The 27,733-nt window shown below is 41.5% G+C and overlaps 1 protein-coding gene and 1 long non-coding RNA gene across 12 annotated transcripts; one reads left to right on the top strand and one right to left on the bottom strand.

Annotated features, from left to right (window-relative positions):
* Positions 1-1,055: 1,055 nt before the first annotated feature.
* On the bottom strand, positions 1,056-5,854 carry LOC125286321. Of its 3 annotated transcripts, XR_007192160.1 has the most exons (7): positions 5,765-5,854; positions 5,472-5,549; positions 4,858-5,081; positions 2,877-2,980; positions 2,572-2,630; positions 1,545-1,639; positions 1,056-1,253 (listed from the first exon to the last, which is right to left on the bottom strand). It is a non-coding gene; the product is annotated as an uncharacterized LOC125286321 (long non-coding RNA). The 3 variants fall into 3 exon arrangements; XR_007192158.1 differs by lacking the exons at positions 1,056-1,253; positions 1,545-1,639 and having other exon boundaries at positions 1,966-2,630; XR_007192159.1 differs by lacking the exons at positions 1,056-1,253; positions 1,545-1,639 and having other exon boundaries at positions 1,966-2,630; positions 4,858-5,056.
* LOC125286317 (solute carrier family 22 member 4-like) lies at positions 1,635-27,076 on the top strand. Of its 9 annotated transcripts, none has more exons than XR_007192155.1 (13): positions 1,635-2,058; positions 2,900-3,003; positions 3,114-3,268; positions 4,619-4,790; positions 4,946-5,087; positions 5,290-5,387; positions 5,698-5,912; positions 13,378-13,560; positions 13,814-13,949; positions 21,338-21,385; positions 22,586-22,670; positions 23,386-23,486; positions 26,572-27,076. XR_007192155.1 is itself a non-coding variant. In XM_048231310.1 (10 exons), the coding sequence occupies exons 1-10, from the start codon at positions 1,696-1,698 to the stop codon at positions 14,124-14,126; spliced, it is 1,647 nt and encodes a 548-aa protein (XP_048087267.1). In that variant the 5' UTR covers positions 1,635-1,695; the 3' UTR covers positions 14,127-14,604. The 9 variants fall into 9 exon arrangements, 1 of the variants encoding a protein (XP_048087267.1); XR_007192151.1 differs by having other exon boundaries at positions 21,338-22,465; positions 22,586-22,644; XR_007192154.1 differs by having other exon boundaries at positions 22,586-23,486.
* Positions 27,077-27,733: the final 657 nt, after the last annotated feature.

Genomic DNA, 27,733 nt, shown 5'->3' with positions numbered 1-27,733 from the left:
GTGCAATCAGTTGAACTGATTCTTTGATGGGGCCTAGATGAGCAGCTGGAAGATGATACAGGTGCAAATCAAGTTAATTAGTCCATTCTGATGTCATCAGCCCATGTTAAGTCTATGGGAAAATGTTGAGTAGTTTTTAATTGATAGTTTAAAAAGTATAAAAGTTACAAAGATGAAAAATACAAACGCACAAATACGTTTAGGGAAAAAATATTTTTGTCACTAAAATTAATTAATAATCGTGATAAATAATCGTGATCTCAATATTGATCAAAATAATCGTGATTATCATTTTGGCCATAATCGTGCAGCCCTATTGGCAGCTTTTAATTTTCTAAGAAGAGGAATGTAGTAGCCTAATTAAACCACCATGGAGTGTTTGGCCTGCAGCACATTCAGTGGTGTCGACTGAATGGATTCTTCTTATGTGGGACTGGAGAATGCTTTTGATGGCCTTGTCTCATCTTCCCATAACATTTAGATATACTGTACCCTTGTGGTGTTAAGAGACTGCATGGACAAGGTTTTCATTGTCAGTGATAATCAGATCAATGTTTATAGCATAATTTCCAGAAAGTTCAGCTAAACAGAACATAGTGTCTGTTTCTATCACCTCTAAACAAGTAAGACTTTTATATCCTACATGCTTAAAGGAAACTAAGCATTTGCATGTAACATGAGATCTTCTTGCCATTTTACTCCTGTTTTATGTCACTGCATGATTGGTTGTGATTGTTGTAAAAATCACCAGTTCTTTTCAGTTTTTGTTTTTCTCATTTGGATTGCCTGACTGGGATTCTAATTACAAATCAAGACAGGAGCAGTCAAACTGGAGAAACGCTTGTTTTGGTTTGTGTCAAAGGCTATATGTTTACTAGAGAGAGACCAGGACACAGTTAATACCAAACCTACACATGTGGGCAAAGGTCCACATAATGTGACTCTTATTTTCAGGTTGGGGTGTGTTACACTCTCTGCATCAGTACCTACCATGAATTAAAGTCATGGCAAAACATGAATAGCATGTGACAAACAACGTCCCTGTGAGTGCAGGCTGAATAACAAAGTTGTGCTCTTTAATCACATTTTGGCCATTGCCCAGGATACATAAACAATGCATATACAATGTGTGTTTAAAAGCGGTATCAGCATGACACAAGATATGCTAAAATGACATCAGTATTGAGTACAAGGGCAGGTTTATGTCCCTGTGTCTTGTGAAGTTGGGATGACCCACAGCCGCAGATCTGGCCCTGAAACCAGCAATGGCAACAGATAAGGTTTATGCTCTCACAGCCTGACATTGTTGAACCACATTCTTCAAATGAAGACACACAGGCATCATAGATGTACTTGAATACAGATGTACTTGAATAGCCTAAACTATACAAGATTAGACTGCACTGACATTTACCCTGTGCATTACCATAAGCATGTGTACTGTGTCCATCTCCAAAGATGTTTGCATGCTCTGCGTGTTGGGGTTCTATATAGGCCCTTTAACGCAGTAGTCATATATTTGTTTCAATAGGTCAGGACATCACCTGTTACTGTCACCTAGTAGCAGTAAGAACACCTGAGACCGGTGACGCTCCACCCTCACATACTTCCTGTATATCAGGTCCTAGTGAAACAAAAGCTAAAACAAGTGTGAACAGGTTCCAGTCAAGCGGTCACTATCCCTGGACAGACACAATGAGGGATTTTGATGAAGACACTGCATTTTTAGGAGACTGGGGGCCTTATCAAAAATTAATCTTCATTCTCCTGGGTCTCAGCAGCATCCCCAATGGATACGTGGGAATGGCCATGGTTTTCATGGCTGATATTCCTCCTCACCACTGCAGGCTTCCATTCCTGAACAGCAGCAGCTATGGGGGACCGGGCTACAATCTGTCCCTCCCGACCGAGGAGGTAAGAGGAGAGGTCATCCTGAGTCGCTGCAGACGCTATGCGGAACAGGGGGCTTTGGATGCCGGGTCTAACCAAAGCTCAGAGCGCTGTCTGGATGGCTGGGTGTTCAGCAAGGAGAGATACGTGTCCACCATTGTGACTGAGGTAAGGCAGCATACTATCAGCCCATTAACGTACAGTAATTCCTACTACTATTACAGGTAGCTTAGCTCGTCTTTTTTCCCCCCATTTCAATGGCATGTGGTCTTGTGAGGCAGGAACAAACACACCTTTTGTTCCCACCGGCTTCCCAGGCTTTTGATTATGTTGGGTTGATAAAATATTGGAACAGCTTTTGTAGCAATATATTACCTACAGGCATCAATTTATATTAGCTATAGTTGTATTAGTAAGCTTGTTACAGCACATGTGAAGCTCCATGATGCCTCTTTAAATATACATGGGCAATGCATACATACAACACAAGTGTGTATATTTGACCTGTGCAGATGTAGTGAAAGCAATGTTATACAGTTTTTAAATAATTTCTTAGGGTTTATTTGTTGGTAGCTAGGTTGTATAACATCCTCATTTTGATATGGTCACGTGAAAGACAGTATCTGAAAACCATGCCTGGCATCCTCGGCTGGTTTGTCCCTGAAGATGTGAAGTTCGTACCTTCGAGCAACGACTATTTGCTCTGTCTGACTGATGATTAGACGGCAACAGAGAAAAATCTAGAGAGAGAAAGAGAGACTGCATCAGTGGGACATCTCAACTCTCAGTGGTGTTTATTAATTTCCCCTACAGTAAATGCAACAGTGGCATCTCTGCCCGAATTAGGAACAAAGTTTAGAGAGCTAGTTTTCAATCAGTGCCTCCACAGTGTTGCTGATTCACTCTGAATGTTGTTTAATGGCCAGAGTCTGGGTTGTTGAATAGACAGAGAAAGCCTCCATAGTTCTTCTTTATGTAATACTTACTATTCTCATCACACTTTCCACAGTGGGATCTGGTGTGTGATGATGAATGGAAAACTCCTTTTACAGTCACCTTGTTCTTCTTTGGGGTGCTGATGGGGTCGTTTCTGTCAGGAATTATATCAGACAGGTAAAAATTGTTATTATTATTATTATTAAATGATAATAATAATAATAATAATAATAATAATAATAATATTATTGACGTATCACATTTTTGATATTTAAAATGTGTTCTAGGTATGGAAGAAAATGTATCTTCTTTGCCACACTGGCAGTCCAAACTGTCTTTAGCTTAATCCAGGCAGCTTCCAACAGCTGGGAGATGTTCTGTGTGTTCTACTTCATTGTCGGCCTGGGACAAATAGCAAATTATTGTGCAGCTTTCGTTCTAGGTGAGTTTGACTGTTTTAGCTCTTTGTGTTCTCCAGTGACCAGCTCTCTGTGTTCTCCAGCTCTCTGTGTTCTCCAGTGGCCCGCTCTCTGTGTTCTAAAGGCCAGCGCTCTGTGTTCTCCAGCTCTCTGTGTTCTAAAGGCCAGCACTCTGTGTTCTCCAGTGGCCCACTCTCTGTGTTCTCCAGTGGCCAGCTCTCTGTGTTCTCCTGTGGCCCGCTCTCTGTGTTCTACAGTGGCCTTCTCTGTGTTCTACAGTTGTGTTCTCCAGTGGCCCGCTGTCTGTGTTCTAAAGGCCCGCTCTCTGTGTTCTAAAGGCCCGCTCTCTACAGTGGCCCGCTCTCTGTGTTCTAAAGGCCAGCTCTCTACATTGGCCCGCTCTCTGTGTTCTCCAGTGACCAGCTCTCCATGTCCACTCCCAGGCCCCTATAGTCCCTGCCCCAGTTCCATTCCATCACCACCTTCAGTCCTGGCTCCAGTCCCAGCTCCCCCGTGCTCTCTAGTGCGACCTGTCTAGTCCCCGTGCTCTCTAGCGTCATCCTGTCCAGAGTCCCCGTGCTCTCTAGTGTCAGAGTCCCCGTGCTCTCTAAGCGTCATCCTGTCCAGAGTCACCGTGCTCTCTAGTGTCATCCTGTCCAGAGTCCCCGTGCTCTCTAGTGCGACCTACCAGAGTTGCCGTGCTTTCTAATGTCGTTCTGTCAGGAGTCACCGCTTTCACTTGAAGGTTTGGAGTCAAGCGTCATCCTGTCCTGATCCCAGTCCAGAATCCTGTACAGACCTCAATCCCACTTGATCCTTGCCCACCTGTATCTAATTGCCTTAATCTGCTCCTGTTTTAAAACCAAAGGTGTTGTCAGCCGATTTTGCTGGGGCTTCAGCCCCGAATGTTTTGAGTGTAGCTCAATGCCGAATGTATTTTACACTTTGAAGTTAACTGACAAATATGAAACTATTATTCCGATCGTGGATTGAAACCTTGAGATGAGATGGACCTATTTATTATCAGACATACAAGCAGGACAAGGGTGTCCTCTCACTTTCCTTCATGCAGCAGATCTAACTTGAACATTACCTTACCATAAAACATAATTTGGAACGGCTACATAGAGCGAGAGAGAGAGAGAGAGAGAGAGAGAGAGAGAGAGAGAGAGAGAGAGAGACAGTTTCAGGGTTGGGCATGTCATTTCAGGATCATTTCTTTCTGAAAGGAACCTTCCTTAGCAAAAATTACAAACCAGCTGGTTTCACTTGTGTCAATTTACTGGCCTCGTAGTATTTTCTTATTTTAGCAAGGTACCATTAGGCAGATTAGTTCTGTACTTGATGTTCTTTCTTATTATTTTGTCCATCAGGATGTGAGCTTCTGAATAAGTCATGCCGTGTCAGCTTTGCCACTCTGGGTGTCAGCTTATCGTACGCTTTCGGCTATCTGTGCCTCCCTGTCTTTGCCTACTTCATCCGGGACTGGAGAATGCTTACGGTGGCCTTGTCTGCTCCAGGATTCCTGTACATACCTATGTGGTGGTGAGTGAGGAGGTCCCTGGCTCAAACAACTGACTAAAAACACTTCAGTAATAACACAATTAATCACCTGGCTGCTCTTTCTGTATATGGTCTGTGATAACAGGCACTGCAAACATCCTGGTTGTTAAGTTTTTCTCTCTCTGTCTCTCTCTCAGGTTTATCCCAGAGTCCCCTCTCTGGCTACTGTCTCAGGGTCGAGTGGAGGAGGCTGAGGCCATCATTAGAGCTGCTGCCAAGAAGAACGGCATCACTCCTCCTGACGTCATCTTCAAGAGAGACGACACTGCACAGCTGATGGTGACCAAATATTTGACTCTCATTTAACTGACAAGAATTACATGATAACATGGAGGAGGGACTTAAAGACTCTTAAAAATGAATTACGCAAAGACAGGTATTAACTATATATATATATATATATATATATATATATATATATATATATATATATATATATATATATATATATATATATATATATCCTGATATTTGCCCTCAGGAAAAGGATGATGGAGATGATCAGAAAAAATATACATGGCTGGATCTCATAAGAACAACAAATATAAGAAATATCACAATCCTGAATGTAATAATTTGGTAAGTAAAATGTTGCTGCTTGCTTGAGTGTGGCATTTGCTGTTATCGTATGTAGGCTACAGTATGTAGAACAGATCATCTTACCAAATGTTCACCTGGTGAGATTTGTGGTCATTCTCTTTACGTTGTATTGTTTGGGCTCAGAAAGGGGCATCAGCACATCTTTTCATCAGCACGAAGACAGTTAGAGTTACATATTGTATATCACCATGGAGACACAAAGAGAGTTAGAGTTACATGTATATGTAGACCCATCATTCAATTCCGTGTCTGTGTTTCATTTAGTTCTGTTCATGTGTCTGTTCAATAGGTCAATAATATCTCTGACTTACTACGGACTGTCATTAAACACCCCTAATATGGATGGAGATCCTTACCTGAACTGTGTCTTTGCTGCTGGCACTGAGTTTGCCGGGTACACTATGATGTATTTTGCGGGGCGTTATGTTTCACGACGCTTGACGCTGTCATCCTGCATATTTTTCTGTGGGATCATGCTGCTCCTCATCAAGATTGTTCCAGCAGGTTAGTCGTGTGTGTGTGTGTCATCTTACTATCAAGCCAAGTCAGGTCAATTTTCCCGCGAGGGAACTTCATGTGTGGATAGACACAAGTATACACATGCATTTCACACTGACACAGTGCGCAAACACACTACTCACACACACAGACCACCTGTCGCTCACTGAGGTGTGTATGTGTGTTTGTACAATGTAATCTTTCTCTTCCACACCCTTAATAACAAATAGGTTGGTCATTTCACACAATAGTTCTACCAGAAAGACTCAGTAGACAGAATAGAATCAGTTAACCATTTGATTAGTAAAGGAACGGCTTGGATACAAGCATGATAAAGAGTCCTGAACAGGTAACAGTCCTTGGCGTAGGCCCCGTCTCGGATCCGTCCAGCGATGAGCGGATCTTGTCTCCTGCCGATGGATGAAGGCAGGGGCGGGGAGCCTACCCCCAAAAGGATGAGTGATGCCCACCAGGGCGGTGACTCAGTAACCTGGTTCTGAGAGGAGCAAAGACATTAGTATACATGCAAGATTATTAAACGGCATGTGGTGATGAGGTTGTGCCAGGACGCCGACAGAATTTTAAAGTGGCTAGGTGTTAACCATTTAACCTTGGGTTGTAATGGGGCCCGCAGCATGCTTTCGCTATAGTGGGATTTAGAAGCTTGACGAGCTGGGAAACCAGCGTCTAGGGCAACCTAGACCAATGCGACGGCCAGGCAACCGGCATCCAGGGCAACCTGGACCATAAGCACTTCACGATCTGGGCACCCAGTGACTAGCAAGCTAATACAGTACATTGTGACCTAGACGAGCATCACGAGCCAGGCAACCGGCGAGGAGTGACCTGAACCATAAGCGTCGAACGAGGGCAACATGCCCGTGGCTGAGAGGGCAACATGCCCGTGGCTGAGACTAAATCACCACAAGCTACCAGCATGCTGGGCCCCGATATGTTTCAGCGATTAGTGCAAGGCGAATGCCAGAATTTAACCACCATCACCTTCCTAGCATTCTGATGGATGGACGTGGATAGCCCTTTTTTGGCGGCAGTCGTGGCTGTGCCAATGCGGAATGAGTGAGAAGTGAACCTCTTTAGAGAGGTTACATTTAAGCAGCACGTTAGCTAGATGGCTGCTGAAAATCAGGTGAAGTGTGAGGCCGTAGTTTAAGGTAGTGAACCATGGAAGTGAACAGGGACCAGGGAAGCAAATGGGAAAAACAAATAGTTTATTTTGTAAGAACAGTAGTACCCTGATCAGAGGTTCAGACTGATACAGAAGGAATATATCCTCATTGCTATTAGATTTATTGAAACACGGGACTGCATGAAGTGACGAGACCTTAAAGAAGGTTTAACATGATGTACTCGGCAGGCGAATAGACCTTGTGGTTGCAGATACTTGGGACCGGAGCAATGAAGAGTTAGTTGATATGGGTGCTTGAGTATGTTCGAATCGAAGACATGTGGTTTAATATTTAGGATAGATGAGCATTATGATTAGTTTTGTGAAAGACTAGTGCTTGTGAAGCCAAGATGTGTGTTCTGGCTCGATAGCTCACGTGAAGCTGCTAGAGTGAGATGAATGCATTGAGCTGCAGACCCAAGGGCAAGATGGATGCGTGTGAGTTACACCTTAGCAACCTGCTCTTGGAAAGCCCCCCAAAATAAGATGAGCAGCATCGGTAATGCGAGGGAAGCAGAAGCATGACCTTGCAACGTAGACAAAGGACTTCTCAGGACAATTCATGCCTGTATGCGACAGGAGGAAAAAACATATAATATGACAAGACAAACGAGAAGATGAGTGCTGGGGGACCATAGGTGCTTATGCATCTCAAGAGTGCAGAGGAGCTCTGAGAATGACTTAACACGAGCTCGCTATACCAGTTGCACCAACTGTGGCAGGATAGAATAGTTTAGAACTGGCTGCTGGAGAGTCAATGAGTAAAGTTAGCAATAAGGAGATAAATAAGCAGTACATATCGCCCAACTGGATGCAAAAATTATATTAGTCATGCGCCAAGCACTGGCCCTTGAGTGATGAGTGGAGGGGTGTGTGTTCACGTGACATTACATGTGGCCAGCACATTTTTAATCAAAGCGACTGACCATGTTCCCTGGGAATCCAGAGTTCCCAGGGAAGCATTTGCTCAGCGAGAGACTCGAGTCTGGTGACGAGTATGATACATGTAAGTTATGCCCCTTGCATCGCGGGGAACCAATCATATCTGTGTAGCTGATATAGGCGGGCCAGAGGCGATCTAAATGACAGACGTAGTGTTATCCAATTGCGTGCAGTGAGATTTCAAATGCGTGCTTAGTGCCGCCCCCTCGAGTCGGGACATTATGTTATTCGTGGCCAGACCCTTAATCTTTCAGATTGGGTCAGGTCCTCCAGGCTACTGACAATGCGGTAAACAGGTTAAAGCTAAAACAATTCTCCCACAATGCCAGTGCAATATAAAACACTTTAGAAGGTAGAGCACAATAACGAAAAGTGCATCAGTGAGTGCCGGTTTAACACAGTCAAGAGTCAGTTCTAGACAGGTGATAAGTGCTGGGATTAGGAAGGCTAGTTTTAAACCGTGCTACGAGAGGAGATATTCTCGAAAGCGCTGGGCCTTCGGGAGATTTGTGAAGACGGAGGGATGACCCCACTCCAGTATAAACTGGAAACATGATCCACGCGTGTACGTGATTCCGTGAACCGGCACTGCCATCCCTGTAAGAAAGTAGATGTTAGTGTGAGATGTGGAACTGCTTCTCCATTGACGAACTGCATCCCCTCGACGGAAGAGGGGAGGCATGATGCACCTGCAGGGTTTAGCAAATTAAAGATTGGGAGGAGAATGTAAAAGGAACTGGCATGTCCTCCCTGGTGCGATCACTTTGGATGAGCATATCTGCCAAAAACAAAACAGCCAAGGCTATATAGGAGAAGGGAAATTAGAGTACACGTTATTTGCAGAGGATCCTGCTAAAACGGCAATTCGAGTCAACAATCAATGAGACGGAAGGCGTGACTAGATAGGCTGAAATCACATGGACACGCAAAGACCTGTTGTGTTTAAACAGAGACTTTTTAATAAGGAGACACAGCACTCAAAAAACCCTCCATAGAAATGCATGGGCTTAGTTTGTAACGCCAATAAGGCAGTTGTCTACGCATATCAGGAGGCGGCAAAACGTTGACATGTGAATACACTGAGCCAATAATGTTGTGTGTTGTGAAGACATCGTGCCAATCATGTGGTTGCCCACAACTAGTTACCTTGGGCTGCTACGGTCGTCAGTGCACTGTGCACAGTAGCCACACTCTCACTCTCACACCATGCTACTCTTTGTGGTTGATCAACTAAAAATAAAAGATGTATTTGGTGATGACGTTATTGTAGGCCTAGTAGACCTAAATTCTGAGAAATTAAATGGTACGAGAAACGATCTGCACGCCCCTGTGCAGGCGGAGACTGAACCAGAGCCCGTCTCTGACTGAACTCCAATTTGCCCTCATAGACATGAACTAGGACGACCCATCTTGCTACCCATTAATTATCTTTGCTACGAGTCTTCCTATTTATACATATTTATACACATATTTGCCACATTCTTGTTCTAACCATTCACTTAATCAGCTGATTGTAATTAGCAAATCTTAAGACCTGTACTAAGCGCACAGGTAGAACCAATACATGGCAGGACTTCTACTTTCTAATGCCGGACTTTTACATTACCACTAATTTAGCTTATTTCAACCCTAATGCCCCCATCCCCTCTGAGACTTCACTCATATTTTGTATTTTCATGAATAAAATGTATTGATTTCAACCGCTTAATAGTAGGGTTCCTCTACAGTATAGGACACAGCATGATGTACAGTAGCACAGCACAGCAGCACTTTGAATGGTGCCCTCATTTGGATCGATGGTGCCCTCACACACTTGCACACTCTAGCCGTCCGTTCAACTCATTTGAAGCCAAATGTTCCTTCACCTTCTCTGAAGCTGATGATACTTGGGGCAACTTTTTGAGCAATGTTGCTGGGCAATGTTCTCAATCCTCACTGTTGTGGTTCTGCCATGTTCCCATTGATATTGGGCAACAATACCTTTTCTAGACTATTTTAATTATCAAAAGGCAAATAGTCATGATCATCCAATCAAAATAATTGGAACTGGTTTATGTGGTTGTCCAGCAACATTGCTCAAAAAGTTGCCCCATGCATCATCACCTTGAGACTTCACCTGACGCTGTCCTCGGTCACTGTCATCCAACCCCCTCTCTCTCCCTCCCTTTGTTACATTTTATTTTAGGGCCATTCTGCAGAAATGTCCATTTTTCTGTCCCGACACTTTACAGATCTGTTACACTTTGAAAAACACCAAATTGTTGCAATTTCTTTGTATTTCTAGGCAAAACAATATAATCACATGTTTGAGCCATCAAAGTGACAGTGTTGATTTTTAAATTGATTTTATAGGATTCCAAGCACCACAAAAGTGCCAGTCCCAACACTCATGTATACAGACTCAAGGATTAAAGTTCTCCGTCATAGGACGGATTTCCGTCAATTTGATTTTAGAAATGTCATATTTGAGATCGATGCAGATCCGATGAGAAAAAAAATAGTGGGGGGGGGGCTATCACCTTTGCTTTTCCAAAGAACACATATGGAGGACACATTAGAGACAGCTGATGAGGTTGGCCAATCCGTTTAACTTTTTTGGATATGATATTGTGAGCTCTATGTGCGAATTCGGAGAAGAAGCGTAGGCTGTGTTCTTTCCGTGCATCAATGTAGACAATTTCTTACTATCGCGAACTCTTGTCAGGGGAGGTCATTCATTTTGGGTGTCACCTATGACTTGAACAGATAGCCTTCTATGCCACCCGATGTAGGCTACTATTATTGTTACAGTTTTTAATCAATGCAACTAACATTATGTGTAAAGCGGCCTTAATATAAACCGTAGCCTATGCAATTTATTATCCCGCCTGTTATGACATGTACAACAATGTTTTTCACAATTTGCGACGGAAGGTTTTGACTGAGCGTGTTAGCATAAAAAATAATATCACTGTCATCATCGCTAACTGTTGAGTAAGGGGTCAGTCTGTTTGTGACGCACAGACAGCCTTGTAGCCTATTTTGCTTAGGCCTCACTTTTAACGACAGTAGGTTGTGAGTGTATGTTGACAAAAAATAACCATACAATTAAAATAGTCAACTTAAAACTTTTCTATAAAATATTATTCATTTATAGCACAAAACCATAACCAGTAGGCCTACCAGAACCTCGCATATTAAGCGTCATGATTTGTGTAAGGTCTATTTGGCAAGGCCACTAGCTGTCATGGATGCGTTGTTGCTAAAGGAAGGCAGGTGTCAAAAGTTAAAAAAAATGAATGGAGATGGGCAGCTGTTGGAAACGGGGGAGAACTAACAAGCCATGGTGTAAAGAAATTAAAGCGCCAGGGGTTTGCTTTTGCGCGGTTCGCTGCAAGAAAATTGTTTATGGATGCAATAGGAAAACGTTTTAGCACGCCACCAATCAGAAGACCGCCATAAGGTTAAAAGGGTTGCTATCTCTATAGGTAGATATGTATGACTTATGGCCTGAAAAAAGTTCAGTCAAACGATTTTTTTTTCACTTTAATCCCTGTATACAGATTGAGGGCCAAATTCTGAGGTCAAAACAAATGTTTTTGAAATAGTTTAACTGCAATAATGCATGCATAACTATCACATTAATTATATAAGCAATATATTAAATACAAAATATCAAATTAATATGATTATTTTATACAAAAAAAATGTATCTGTCCCAGGGAGTCATGCCACCTGTGTTACTCCACAACAAAAATCTTAATTTGAAATACAAGCAATCATACAAATGACACCACTGGACTTCCTTTTACTTAATGGGCCCTATTATATCAGCCTAAAACACATGGTCACTGGCGAATGGTTTAAACAAATTTGGGGGTTTCTCCAGTCCATATTGGGTTTGGTTTTGTTATGAAACGTTATGAAACGTCTGGCGCATGGGGCAAGAAGGTGGGCCTTATGTTTCTTAACATCATTTAAATCAATGAGAATGACATCTGTCATTCCCTTTAACAGCGCACAGCATAACTTCAAACAATGTATAGGTATATGGACAGTCAGCGGCGTATTTGAAGGAATCTGCATGCGAGAGCGTATGGAACAGTTATTCCACTAAACCATGCTTTACTAAAACCTACTGTAGTATAGCCTTCACACATTTGCACTCGTCTTTTGAACTCATTGGCAAAGTGAAACTAACTTCACTGTGGTGTCAGTCAACGGCAAAACAGTTATACACAGTTAGTTGACTGACAATGGGTTACCATCGAAAACATAGGCTGGAAAAAGCAACACTTAACCTAATAATGTTCAAATGACTGAATAAAACAACATTTATCCTGCAGAGGAGTTGCTTATATCTCATGACAGTGCATCTTCAGCTGTGCTCCATATGTATCTCTTGCCTCTCACCTAATCACTTTTAATCGTCATTACCAATTTACAAATGATGGTGAATAACTACTCATTGTGAGATGTATTTCGTAATATCTTTATTCTAATTATGTTTCCCATTGTAATCGTGTAATTTGTAATGTTGTGCGTTGTGCACCCACCCATATCACTGTTGATAATGCGCTCTTAAAATAACATATAAACAACTCGCAATGGACTTCTGACCAGGTTTCTCTTGGTCAGTGGCGTAATGCGTTTTAGGGAGTGTACGATAGAGATTTTTAGACAACGGGCCAGATCTCTCCTCAGGTCGTTAATTGCCACACACCTTGCTAAAAAAAGAGACGTGCAAAATAAGAAATAAACTTTGCGCTAGGAAAATAACCCGTTTTCCGCCATGTGCCAGGGTGGAAAATAGGGGCCAATACCTGAAGGTATATGAAGAAAGGCACATGTTAAATCCACAGCCTCCTTTCATTTATTAGAAATCTATCAGAAAGCATTTATATCATGATTTCTTATTGAAGCCCTTAGTCAAAGTCACTGGTATGACCTTCTTAACTCTTAGGGAAATTAAAGAAAATAGAATACAAATGGATTCAGTGACATACTATAGTGAGTCTACAACATATTCTTTTATTCTCTAAAGCAGCCATTTTGTAAAATGCAGTTTTTCAAAAAAATGTCACTGATTACTTTTTTGTAACACCAGTGACAACTTAAACATTGATGAAAACATAAAGTAACACCAGTGACTCATAGAAATGACATGTAAAACTTTAAATAAATGTACAATTCTTTCCCTTATGTTATGTGTATTCTTGCAGCAAATTACTTAAGTAATAATGTGGTCTAAAATATTGAACTAAATCCTTCTGTAACAGAAATACCACCAACATTGTTGTTTGGCAATAAAAGTATCTATCTATCTATCTATCTATCTATCTATCTATCTCTGGCTTCCAACAGAACTGGGCGCTTTGAGTGTCACCTTGGCCATGTTTGGAAAGATCTCCATGACGGGGGCCTTTGCTTTTGTCTATCTCTATGGTACTGAGCTGCTGCCCACCGTGGTGCGGAACATGGGCCTGGGAATGACCACTATGGCCTCTCGAGTGGGCAGCATGTTATCTGCGCAGATAGCCTACATAGGTGGGTATTCACCTTCAATCCCAACATTAGTTTATCGTTTGTTTGTTAGATTGTTTGAACTGGAAAGAAATGCAACAGAAATTAAAGCCGGATTATATAGCAAGGTATAGCATGAGTATGTGATTAATGCACCATAACTGGGTATCATTAAAAAAGTGCAAGTAACATTGTCTAGTGAAATACCACTGTAATTTGGGTGCCTTGCTTGTGACGAGATGTTTAACAATTATTTTTTCTATTATTGATTTTAAAGGGACATATAATAAGGTGTTACCCTATATTCTTATGGGGTGCATGTCCATAATCTGTGGGGTTTTAAGTCTGCTATTACCAGAAACAAAAGATGAGGCGCTTCCGGAGCACATCAGCCAAGTTAAACCTCTCCATTGGTAGGTAACAGAGTTCTGTAACCATTTACGGCGGATTACGATTTATTGTGGTACATCTGTGGTACATATTTACTGATTTCCCTCCATGGTCTTTAAAGGTTTTGTAAGGTGAAGAAATCAGAGGGGAGGAACAGAAAGGAAGAAAATGGCTGTTCAAGCAGCAAAGTGGAGTTGTAACTTGACTAGACAACTAACTAACAAGTCAGCTAACTTAACTCTAATAGTTTGTTTTTTTAACAGTGTAGAGTAATTAAGGCTATTTATTTGCAGAAATTAAAGTCCTTGCATTGCCTTCCAGTAAGTCACAGAATTGACTTTTAAGCACTACTGCTAGTTTACAAATGACTTCATGGAATGGGACCTAATCATCTATCAGAAATGCTTCAACAGTACACGCCTCTCACACCTCCCAGGAGAAATACTTGTTGGTAAAACCTGCTGTTAGAACTAAACATGGAGAAGCAGCAACTTCCAGATGACAATAAACATGCCTCAACTGAAGCCAAATGCTTATTTTCCGTTAAAGTCTAGATGGGCTACATGCAGTCATGCACACCAAGTTCGAAATTTGTTCGACATTTGTAATCGTAAACACAGACACAGCTACACTGAAGCCTGCAGTAATGTTTGCATGTTGCACTCCTGTTTGTCATTGTGCACGAAACTTCACGCCAATAAATCATCAGAAATATTGCTGGCTTGCGTCTACAAGCGCCCTCTTTACATTCGTCCTAATGCCTGTTAGTTGTTTGTGGATTGGCCTATATTTGTCGTTGAAAATGGAAACGTCTTTAGACATGAAAAATCGATTTTACAATCGATTCAATGAACACTTATGTCTCAAAAATCAAACAGGATTTTTTCACAAAAGTGACAGCCCTAGAATGTACAGCACTATACAGATTGTACATGAAAAAAGTTGGCATTTTTGGATTCCCAAGAGTCAAAGCTTTCAAATGGTGTATTACATTAATACACAGGATTAGATGTTTCCCTTGTGCCAAAATCTAAGGTAAAAACACATTCGGAAGCCCCTGCTCAAGTTAACTTTAAAAAGCACGCTACCCACAAATCCACCAACAAATGGTCACAAACACAAGACAAATGGCCCATCCAACAGCAGTATATAGTATGCGGCATGTCATTGGGGTTATTAAGTGGGCACCCTCATTCACCGATGTTTCGTTAAGTTAGGCCCACGTCTCCAGCGTCCTGGAGACACTCCCCTCCATGCGGCCACCATATTACCACATTGAAATATCCAATACCCAAAATACTCTTAACCAGCCCAGGCATGGTCAAGGTTGGCTAGGTTGGTCCGTCCCGTTGATGTGGACTGAACCATAACCATAAAAACCCTGGCCAACCAACCATCAACCTAGGCACAGCCCATCACAAACACAAAACAAATGAGCCAGTTAGCTTACCTTAGCTTGCGCCCCAGGAAGGGTAACTTCTCCTTACCCACAACCATTCACTTGCTCGTTCTGCTGCTAAAGACATGTTACTAACCACCTGCCTTAGACTTCGATCACAAATGCCCAATTCAGACAGCAAGCCAATAGCAGATCTGGCCACAAACCCACGTGCACCGATTTCAATAGGCCTTAATCGTGCACTCCAACCTCGCTTGGCTGCCTCCTCTGCTATTTCAGTGTATTTCGCTCTCTTCAGTTCATTGGCCTCTTCCACTCTGTCTTCCCAAGGAACAGTGAGTTCAATGAAGTAAACTATCTTCTCTGAATCCGACCATAGAATTACGTTGGGTCGTAGTTTAGTACTCACTATATGTGGAGGTACCGCCATCTACTGGCCAAGATCAACCTTCATTTCCCAACTGGCCGGTTTTACACCTGGCCTTCGCAGAACAAGGTTTATCCCCCTGACGTACGTAGTTAATTTGCCTTACCCCTTTACTAGCTGCTAATGAATTGACTTCTCTCCTTTTATCCTCTATTGCCGCTGCCACACATTTCAATACCTGGTTATGACGCCACGTATACCGCCCCTGGGTGAGACTTACCTTGCACCCTGATAGGATATGGTGGAGACTGCCCACACACGAGCAAAGTATGCATTTATCATCCTCACCAAACCATTGACTTAAATTCTTGGGAGATGGGAGCACATCATATGTAGCACCTAACATAAATCTGATCCTACCAGCTTCCATGCCCCATAGATCTTTCCATTTAATCCGTCTTTTTTCCACCCCTTCCCAGTTCACCCACTGCTCTTATTTTGCCTGTGACACTGCCTTAGTACATCTTACAAGCTCCTCCTGTCTATGCATTTCCTCCACTATTATTTTCCTCTTTTCTCCTGCAGAAGCCTTACTCCACAAGGGTTTACTTACGCCCACCCCTAGACCCCCGCCCGTGCTGCACATGGCCCATTATATCCCTATGCCTCAATGCTGATTGAGCTTGCTTAACTGCCTGTTCTGGGTTCCACTTCCTCCCTGCATTAACTGTGGGTGCAACTTTCCTCACCACTGGGTCCTTGGACTGAGTAAGAGTCATTTCCAATCTAGCCATAGCACACTTAAATTCCTCTGTCAGACTAGATATTAGCAACTATACAATGCCCTTCCCATACAAGGCTACACTGCTTAAGCAGCGTGGGATTCCGAGCCATTTTCTGACAAAGGAGTTGATCATTTTTTCCAACCTCTCTACCTTTGCCAGAGGAACTTCTTAAACTGTCAATGGCCACATTAGCCGAGGCAATAAACCAAACTGAAAACACCACAGCTTGAGCTTACCTGGAAGCCCTGACTTGTCAGTTTTTGCAATACCTTGCCTAGTGACCTGTCTCAAGTCTTCAACCTGTGATTTATCACTAAGGCTTGCATCATACCACCTTCCCAGACTCTTCACTGGTTTCTCCAGAACTGTGGGAATCACCTCTTTATTTATAGCAAACTTCTTATCTATTACCTTCCGTTTAACAATTGAGAGACTCCTAGACTTACTTGGCTTCACCTTCATTCTGGCCCATTGCAGATTGCTATTTAACTTATCCAGCAACCTGTTGGTGCATGGAACGGTTGACGTCAAGGTTATCATGTCGTCCATGAAAGCCCTAATCGGGGGGAGGCGTGGCCCTCCCTGCAACTTCTCCCCACCCACTACCCATTTTGAGGCCCTAGTGATGACCTCCATTGCCATTGTAAAAGCAATTGGGGAGAGGATACATCCCGCCATGATTCCTATCTCGAGTTGTTGCCACCCTGTGGTGTAATCAGCTGTAGTAAAACATAATTGAATATCCAGAAAGTATGCTTTTACTAGGCTTTTAATGCTACCTGGGATTCTGAAATAATCAAAGGCCTCCCACAACAGACTATGCGGCACTGACCCAAAAGCATTAGCCAAATCCAAGAACACAACGTGCAGGTCTCTCTTCTCACGCTTTGCTAATGGGTCATTCCACGTCAATTCAACCAGGGCCCACGCACTTAGGTCTCAAACAATTCTGAAAAAATTACCAGGTGTACCTATGTTACCCAGGAGACACACTGTAAAATTACTCTTATGTAAGATCAATACTTTCCAAGATACAGCCAGTTTTACAGGGGGAGGGGGTGTCAATTTTGTTCAGGCTCTTTTTTTTGTCAAAGTTCACAAGCCCACCGCGCAAGAACTAAACCATGTAGGAGGCTCATATTTTGCATGCTGGTACATAAATAGGAATAGTATGTAGCAAAATCGTCACGTTTGGTCTGGATAATCCTGCATGGTCATAGCTGTCCCTCAAAGTTGATACAACTTTTATTGGAGTTGGGTTTAGAATGGTTTAGTTATTGCGCTGTGGGCTTGTGAACTTTGACAAAAAAAAGAGCCCGAACAAAATCGACACCCCCTCCCCCTGTAAAACTGGCTGTATCTTGGAAAGTATTGATCTTACATAAGAGTAATTTTACAGTGTGTCTCCTAGGTAACATAGGTACACCTGGTAATTTTTTCAGAATTTTTTGAGACCTAAGTGCGTGGGCCCTGGTTGAACTGACGTGGAATGACCCTAATTGAATTTGGTGCTAAATCATGCTGGTATGCTCTAAGCACCCGGAGACGCCAGGAATTCCAGCTTTTTGCACCGTGGTATTAATTAGTTTATTCCTTTCAAGGTAATTTGTCAGTCTCCGTGCCACCACACTGAAGAAAACCTTCCCTTCAACATTCAGTAGACTAATTGGCCTAAATTAATCTCCACTGCGTCCTTTTCCAAAAGACTACCACTCTTCTGCATTACGAATAAAGACTTAACAAATGTATTACTATGCTCCATAGCAATATGGTGCATACAATTGATTTAGAATGTTGGGGGGAGGTGGGGGAGGGGGGTAAAAATAACCCGGTACTGGAACATGTGCTGCATAACAGGTTTTAAGTACTGAGAACTATACTGTAAGTAAACTAGTGAAGATACTATACTTCTAGCACACCTTTTAGATCAATATACAGTAGTATAAATGTTAACCTGTTTAATCCCACCCCACCGGTCACAATAGTGACTACATTTTTTTTTCTTCTGCTGGAGGATCCAGAAGTGTTTCTGGATATAAAATAATTACACTTTAGAATAACAAAACAGGTTGTCTTGATTTAAATGTATGAATGTCATGTAATATTTCTGCGTGAGAAATGCAAGGTGTGGCGTGTGAGCGTGTGTCTCGAGAACCCTGCTGTCATGAATGAGACAATTCTCAACTGTGGACTTCTAAATACAGATATTTTTATGGGATAAAAAATATGTTAAAAGCAGATACATACCTTCCGAAATAGCCTGATTTCCATTGCATGTTGATAGCCTAGCTGCTGCTGGACTGGACGGTTGGAAGAATAACGTTTTTTTTTTGACTCTCAAATAACTAGAAGCTGTGTTAAAGGAACACACCACCCAAAATCAGTAGTAATATATGTTCTTACCTTAACTTTCACGAGTTGAGTCATACCTCTCCCGCGTCGGTATGTGAACTCAAACGCTCTGGCGCGCGGCGCGAATGTGTTAGCATGTTGCTATGCTAGCGGGCTCTGCCGTAGCCGCAGAGGGAGTAAGATGGCATTAATCAAACACATCCACGTTTTCCCTACTTAAATACAGTTGCACAAGTAGTTGATTAAAAATGTTAGGTCACACAACATGAAACGTGACGATTTTCCAAGCTTAATAAACAGGAGAACTACAATGTCTGGCTTAATAGCACTTGGGAGTAGCCTACTTCGACCTAGGTAGTAATATTAATTAACACCTAATTGTAGATCCTATCCACCACAGAGTTTAGAATCCATGCTTGATCGACCTCTCAGCCTCCCCCTCCCTTCTGAGCGAGATAGAGGCACACACACTAGAGATGCGCTGATGGGCTATTATTTCAACCATAACTGCATAACAAAACTTAAAGGGGTGGTTCAGGATTTTGGACATAGGACCTCATTTCCAAGTAAGCAAGTGTGATATTTATCAGTGGAGACCGTTTTCAACACGTTTCATCCAGTCGTTCTAATTGCAGAGTTCGCAGGTGCTAGGCTAGCGCAAGTCAACGGTATGTGCTAGCCTGCCACTAAAAACAGTCTTACCTACTCCAAAGGACACTCGAGGCAAATTCCAGACAATCGATGTAAATGTCTGTGTTGATAGAATAGTGTAAGAAATACAACTACCCTCGATCGCGTTGCAATAGTTATACTTTGTTCCCTGAAGTTGGTAGTAGTCATTTTGCATCTCAGCGGACTGATATTACCAAGGCTACTACTAGGTATCCCCATTGAGTGCGCTTTTACTGTTTACATTTTTGGCGCAGTACTACTAACTGGAGCAAGTATAATTCCTCATGCTGCTAAGACACTAGTCCCTCAAAATGTAATGCGATCGTTGAAATAGAATAATGTTAGAAATAAAACTATCAATACAGACATTTACATCGATAGTCTGGCGCTATAATTTATTTGCCTTGGGTGTACTTTGGAGTGGACTGTTTTTAGTGGCAGGCTAGCACATACCGTTGACTTGGCGCTTAGCCTAGCACCTGCGAACTCTGCAATTAGAACGACTGGATGAAACGTGTTGAAAACGGTCTCCACTGATAAATATCACACTTGCTTACTTGGAAATGAGGTCCTATGTCCAAAATCCTGAACCACCCCTTTAATCCATCCATCAGCAAAGTTTTTTGATCAATTTTCAAAACCGCACCCGCCCGCCATCCGCTGTGTTTTAATGTATATGGGATGCGGCGCTGCTGACGTGAGGCTAGAAAGCTCTTGCCTGTTCTTTCTAGAAAGACTGATCCAATGCAGCAAATATATTAAAAGGCTAAAGTCCTACATTGGCTATGTTGTAGCCTATCCCCAGAATATCAGCAGCAAACTCAGTCTCTGTCTCAAAAAACAGTCTCCAAATAAAACGATTATCGGGCCTGTTGCCTAGCCTATTCTGTGTGCCAATATAGCCTAGGCCTATCGTCCAAAATGCTTGATTGCATTGCATTCTCCACATTTTTAGCTTCATATTTACGTTCAAAATTTGACCTTTGAACTGGGTAATTTTTTTGGACATCATTTGGACGTCTATGACAGGTGCAGGAAGTTTACATGCGTATGGTATGTTTATTTACAAATATCAACATTGTTGCATCAACATGATTAATACATATGAATAGCCTATATTATTTATAAACATGATGTATTATGTGCAGCATGCCAATTTATTTATTCTTTTTTTATAAAAACAGAAAAATTACCTACTGAATAATAATAATAATAATAATAATAATAATAATAATAATAATAATAAATAAATGTTTAAGTTTATTACATTAATAAATACATTTTAAGTAGCGGGGCGGGAGATGGGAAGTGATCTCAAATAACCAACAACTGCAGAAAAGTCACAGCCGAGGACTAGCGCTTTGGATTTCAACCAAAGATTTAAAAACCAGTCAACGTCACTCTGATTGGCTGAAGCAATAAATCATGTAAACGCCACTCTGATTGGTCGAGGCAACACGCCAGACATTTGGCGAGTAGATGACCGATCCCGTAGTGATGCCCCCAGTCTCCCGGCCAGGTCCAGACATGATGTTAGATCGCGGCGATGTGATGCCCGATCCCGTAGTGATGCCCCCCAGTCCCCCGGCCAGGTCCAGACATGACAGACCCTGGCATGGTGATCTCAGCAGCCCCCCCTATGACAGGCATGGTGAGTTGCGGGCTGCATTCATAATACGCTCAATTAGGATTATTTTGCTATTCAGGTGGTGATCCTATCACCCAGGCTGCCTGTTCACATTACACAGTGCACACATGGTTTTGAACAATAAATCATGTAATTTAGAATTCATTGGATGATAACTTTTAAAACAGATTTTTTTTTTTGTGGTTCAGATGCAGTGACTGAGACTGGGAGATGGGCCTTCCCATTGCCTTGGGATGGTAAGTATTGATCTATTGGCAGTGGAGAAGACCCTTTTAATTGTACCACCTTCTCTCTTCCTTCACTGTTGTCTCTGTCCACAGAAACTGCTTTTCAGTTATAGCCGTAGCCTTTCAACTTCTGTCAGAAAAAGACGTTGAGATTGGTGTAGCAACGTAGCATAGGCTGTTTTGGATAGCGACATTGGACAGAAATATAGACATAACGAGTTCATTTGATGAAGAATACGTGCAGTTTGAGCCATCTAGATCGACAAAAGGTGAAGCAAATTGGCATACTTTATCAGTATAGCAAAGGCTAATGTGAATAGTTGAATTAAATGCTCCTTGTGCGTTTTGTCGAGTTCAGAGACAAAAGCAGTGTTTGACATGGTAATGCTGTCTTTTAAGAAACGTTCAGTGGCCTGATCAGTAGACCTAGTCTACTCTACAGGGTTTAACATGTATTGTGAACACTGTTCACACAACTTTATTGGTTGGTTAAACACACTAGCACAATCCCACAATCTGTAAGTAGCCTAGGCTGCAGGTTAAAACATTTCAAACCAATTTTACAAATTAAAGCCTAGTCTACCCTACCCAGTTTATTTATCACCTGGTTTGGTCCAACAAATATTCAGACTTATCTTATTCAGACTTATTCTAATAGTCTACTATGAAGTGTCCATTAGGCCTATGAAATCTTCAGAAATGTCTGATAACTTCAGACATAAAGAAAGAAAGAAAGAAAACTTGTGTAGATTACTGAGGAGAGGAGGGCCAGGCTGAAGCATGTTGCCAAACAGTGCAAGTGGGCCCCTTCACACTTAGGCCCAAGCCAAAAAGAAATAAAGGTATTTTCTTGTAAAAATGAGTTATTTTGTAGTTTGTTTTCTTTATAAATCTATGATTTTAGGCAACTTCATACTCCATGGAAGCTATGCACTATTGGCAACAATGTCTCTCGCGCTTGTTTTGCTATGAAACGGCCATTTCCCTCGTCGCACGCCCTTCTCACCTTTTTCACCCCTGACCTGTTTTCATGCCTGATTTGAGTTACAGGAGCAACGCCTCTCTGATGCACAGACCTTTGATACCCTAGTAGGTTTTACAAGTCTCGAAGTAATGGATTCCCTAGAATAAAATAATACAGTGCTCTCACACACTGTTAGATTCCTCTGTGGAGTGTCAGTCAACTTTATTATGGACTTATTTCAACAGGTGCTGCAAATTTCAAGAATTGGTGGGCGGAACACCAAGGACTGTGCTGGGTTGGACAGGTCTCTACATGAGCATGTCAGAATAGGTGACGTTTATACAGTAGTGCTCATTAGTTTACACACCCATGCTAAAGTTGACTAAAAAGAGGAATAAAAAAATAAAATTGTCCCACATACACACATCACATACCCTTCGCCATACCTAGAAATTGACATGGAGTGCTTTCCATAAGATCATCTTTCAATGCAAATCAAACCAGCTATTAGGCTAACCGAAATAAAACCATGTCAATCTCTAGGTATGTTTAAGGGTATGTGATGTGTGCTATTTTAATTCCAAAGGCCGAGGGACCTTTATCAGAATACACAGTATGAAATAACTATACAAATTTGCCGGCCTCTATGGGAATTAAAGATAGGGGTTGTATACGTATGCCCCCTGTATTTTAAGGAAGAACATTTATTTATTTGCAATACATTATTCATTCATAAAGAAAATTGGGGTCCTTGTTGGAAATAGGACAAGTTGGATTTGTCCTATTTTTTTGCTTAAGGCATCAAGATCAATTTACAAAAGATTTTTTTTTTTTTTTTATTCCTCTTTTTAGTTAACTTTAACATGGGTGTGTAAACGTATGAGCTTAACTGTAGACCAGCTGTGGACAAGGAGATAAGTAGAGGGATAAAAGGAGGACCACCCTAGGGGACACTGATCAACTAGTGTAAATGATTTATTGCATTTGTAATGTTATTCCTACATATATCCTTCACATTCATTTATTGAAATGTATTTTTCTTTAGGCTCTTCACCAACAGCCTCATGGCCAAATTTAATTTGAAGGGCAAGGGGAAAAAGGGGAAACATCCTTTAGAGGGAACAAAGGTTTATAGAGCAATACAAGGTAAGCCCAAGTTTCATGTGGGTCAGTCTTTATTTAAAAAAGCAATGCATAGTATGTAACATAGTATGATCACATCCTATCACTCCCATTCAAAATGCCATTAGACCTAAAAATGACAATACGTAATATCTTAAGTGGTGCTTCCGTCATAATTGTGCTTTTAAACAAAAGTTTGACCTGAGAACATTCACAAAAAGAACCTAGGTTGCATTTTGGTGAGAGTAACGATTTAAAGGATCTAAGCTTTCTCAAGAAGTACAGTCTGCTTAGTCCCTTCTTGTGGACAGCCTTAGTGTTACAGTTAATAGTTGCTTAGATAGTTTTGTATTAATCCAGTATTGGTAGTGGATACACAGGAAACATATTTTTGCTAACAAATTTGGGGACTTGGTAGCCTGGCGAGCCAGACCCACATTAAAATGTAGGGTCTGGGCACTCACCGTTTGCAGTGCTCAGTCCGAGGGACGGGATAATCAGTTGTCTTTCAAATTCCCTCAGGACGCAATAGGATATTTGTTTTCAAGTAGCAGGCAGGGTTCCCGCCTTAAAGTCTTAAAAGCCTAAAATTCAGAACTTTAAATTTAAGGCCTTAAAACGTCTTAAAAACGGCCAGATTTTCATTCCGAGGTCTTAAAATTCATTTAGTCAGGTCTAAAAATATTTTACCATCGTTCATTTCCAGAAAACGCTGGCAAGCAGAAAGTTATTACAAAGTAGCAAAAGTATTGAGTCGTAGCTTGCAAAGCAGAGCTCTAGCATCTTTGCTACCATTGTAACAAAACCAGCAGAATGTTCAGAACATTGGTTCAGTGTGTTGTAGTTCTTTCTGGGGGATATTGGTGTTGGTACGTAGCCTACGCAGTGATAAATCTACAAATCCCGTGATAAATGCAATACCTGCCCGCAAAATACGTCTGCGTCTCCTCAGAATTTGTTAAAGTTTGGCTACATGTGGAAAATGGGAAAGTGTAGGCCTACTTTCAACGAGACATGGCTAGATCCAGTGATGCCAGTAACGCGTTACTCTATTTTGATCTTTTTTTTTTTTTCGTAACGAGTCTAACACGCTACTATTTCTAGCAATCAGATTCAAGTTACTTATCCAAGTCACTGTGCGTTAGGCCTACTATTTTTTGTCATTTACCTTAGTAAAAGATATATTCTTTGCTTTTTTCTTGTCTCGGGGATTAACACTCACGTTTTCAGCATGATGACTCACGTGTAATACCACGCAGCAACACAAACATAAACAACAATAGAGGGAGGAGAAATGCGCATTTTAGCTATACAGTCATTATTTTGAGTTTGTGTCCGCTAAACATGATAACATTAAGGTACGTTGTACACTCTGTACTGGTGACAAAGTGCTGTCTAGCTAGACATCCCAAGTCTCCCGAAGTTCTGGGAGTCTCCCGATAGCGGCTTCCTGACGCCCGCAAATTAGATAAAATCTCCCGGAATCTAGAATGAACAAAAGCGCACAAGCCAGACCGGGAAGCACCGGGCGCTCTCCCGTTTGTTCTCTTTTTGAAAATGAAAAGCCCAAACTACCAAAATCTACATATTTTATCATCACAATTTCTATCAATAGGCCTTCCTTATATGGTGTACTGACTAGACAATATTGCACAAACGTCTGAATTTCAGTATCTAATTAGGCTAAAGGGCTACCTCCCTAAAATTACTTTTTTTCAGGTTGGGATGTCTGCTATACATTGTTGACATTACTGTTAAAATGCATTTCCAATAAAGTGAGTATTGGCAAAACCAGTTATCATTTTTATGTTGAGGCGGTGGGGGTGTTGTCAGCAGCTGCTGAAAGTAACTAATAAAGTAACTTGTAATCTAACTTAGTTACTTTACTGATTACTTGATTTTAAAAGTAACTAAGTTACTTTTTAAAGGAGTAATCAGATTACTTTTCCAAGATAACTGTGGCAACACTGGCTAGATCACAGTGATGTCTGCTGTTGGTTACAAGTGGTACCCAGCTCCAGGTACGAGGCTCGCTGCAAACTTTGCAAAAAAACTATTCAATTAGGGACTCTGGGTGTGAAGGCGCTGGAGTCACAAGCCAGAGCATGCAGAGAAACATATGCTAGCCGCAAAATGCAAACTGTTTATCAGCACAAGCCACTAACATCATTTTAAAGCTCCGGTTTCGCTCTTTCAAGTGACATCTGTGCAACTTGTGCGAGATAAGTACTCCGTGAGCAATTCAACAGAGAATAATGGAAGTGAATTTGGACGCATATTAATACTATATATTTTTAGGAGGGCTTTTGGTCATCTTTGGGTGGTTTCAGCTCCCCCAAAATACTGAGCCTAAGCCTAACAACGTCTTTGACAAGGCTCATACACATACCCCACCCACACACATTCTAATGCAAACACACACACGCACACAAGTGCAGTGTCCAACCAAAACATACTTTCACACCCAGTTTCAACTCCACTCTCATTTTTTACTTCGTTTATGAAATCTATTCTATTTGAGGGCTAGTTTGTTTTAGATTATTTTCATTTTGGGCTTAAGGTTTAGGGCATTTGGTACGTGAGGATATTTTTCCTTCAGTATACTACAAGTGAGCAATGTAAAAATCAGTTGGGTTGTAGACGTTGGGTGTGGAAGGTTACTAGTTTGATTGCTTTATCTGTAAATTAAATTAATGCTTTTTCAACGACTTTTCAATGATTTTTTCAGAATTTCTTTGATTTGAATATTTTTTGGTAATGCGTCGTGTAGGTCTTAAATTTCAATCTTTATGGTCTTAAAATATCTTAAAAAGGTCTTAAATTTGACTTACTGAAACCTGCAAGAACCCTGAGCAGGGAATTCAAGCCAAACCGTTGCAACTCTGCCATCAATCATTATGTTAAGCCCACCAAACGACTCTATACACGATTTCAAAGGCCTGATTAAGTTTCGATTTCTGGAGCTCACAAGCCAACGGAGAGTTGCTAGACTAGCCCTGGCAGCAAATTTGCTGCCGCTAGGGGCGCGTCTAGATTTCTAGGCTAGGGACTTGGGTGTATGACTGCAGATTGCCTTTGCATAATCATTTGTCTTTTTCTGCTTGTGCAGAAGGGCTCATGAAATTCGATCCCACAGCCACCGAGGAGAACATCAAAGCGAACGTGTCCGAGCACCTGAAGCACGCGCCGCAGCCGTGGAGGATTTACAACGCCCTGATAAGCCAGCCCCCTCACTCCGAGACGGCCCTAAATGATATCGGCCTCCACCTCACCAGTGTTGTGGTGACAGAGGCGTGGACATTTAGTCAAGATTGTGTTTCCCTCTTGAAAAGTTTTTTTATAACACTGGAGCTACTGGATGGCTCACATACATACACACACACACACACACACTCACTTACACAGGATTTTTAAAGAGTTAAATTTAAAGAGTTCAATTCAATTAAAATCTTATTCAGATAGATAGATAGATACTTTATTGATCCCCAGGGGAAATTCAAGAAATTCATTCATAATTCTGCTTCAACTGTATTATGCCTGATATGTCTGGTGCCCTGATGCCGTTCAGGGCCATTTGTTTTTGAATAAAGATGGAAATGGGTATTGAATTGTGATTTATTTGTGTGTGTATGTTTATATCTTTAGTCTTATGTTTCCAGAGGGTGGAGGACATGTTTTCTGTGACAGTTAATTTTCTTCTAGCTTTGGCTCAGCAGCTAGTTTGAACTGGAATGTATTACACCTTTGTATGCTTCTCTTATCTGATGCTGAGACAATCAAATGGAGTTTCTGGAAAATTATCTAGTCCCATTTCAGAAGGTGGCATACTGTTACAGATAATTGTCCAAATGCACACAAAGGTGTAATCCATTCCCTGTTCAAACTAGCTGCTGAGCTAAACAAAGCTACAGGAAAATTAACTGGTACAGAAAACATGTCCCCCACCCTCTTGAAAGTGATAGAAGTAGTATAAAACAACGTCTAAATTTAGACTAAATTTGATGTTGAAAAGACGTCTAAAACGACCACTTTTGGACTATAAATAGACCTTATATAGGAGGTCTCACCGACGTGAACGTTAGATGTGCAGTGGACGTAAAAAAAAAAAAAGACGTCACCTGGCGTTACAAAACAACCCCTTCAGTGGACCAAAATTGGACGTCCAAAAATGACATAGAAAAGACGTCACATTGCGCAGTGGGATAGGTCAAATCTGGACTCATATTCACGCATGTAACAATTGAACAGTGTGTTCGATTTTCACAAATCTA

This window comes from Alosa alosa, chromosome 21 (genome assembly GCF_017589495.1).
Source record: "Alosa alosa isolate M-15738 ecotype Scorff River chromosome 21, AALO_Geno_1.1, whole genome shotgun sequence".
Taxonomy (NCBI): domain Eukaryota; kingdom Metazoa; phylum Chordata; class Actinopteri; order Clupeiformes; family Clupeidae; genus Alosa; species Alosa alosa.
The sequence above is the reverse complement of the archived record's forward strand: the minus strand, read 5'-3'. Positions and strand labels throughout refer to the sequence as shown.

Coding starts and splice junctions, on each gene's coding strand:
- LOC125286317 (XM_048231310.1), top strand. CDS start 1,696: ATGAGGGATTTTGATGAAGACACTGCATTTTTAGGAGACTGGGGGCCT. Junction 5,088..5,289: donor ACGACACTGCACAGCTGATG/GTGACCAAATAT, acceptor ATTTGCCCTCAG/GAAAAGGATGATGGAGATGA. Junction 13,561..13,813: donor TGCGCAGATAGCCTACATAG/GTGGGTATTCAC, acceptor TTGATTTTAAAG/GGACATATAATAAGGTGTTA.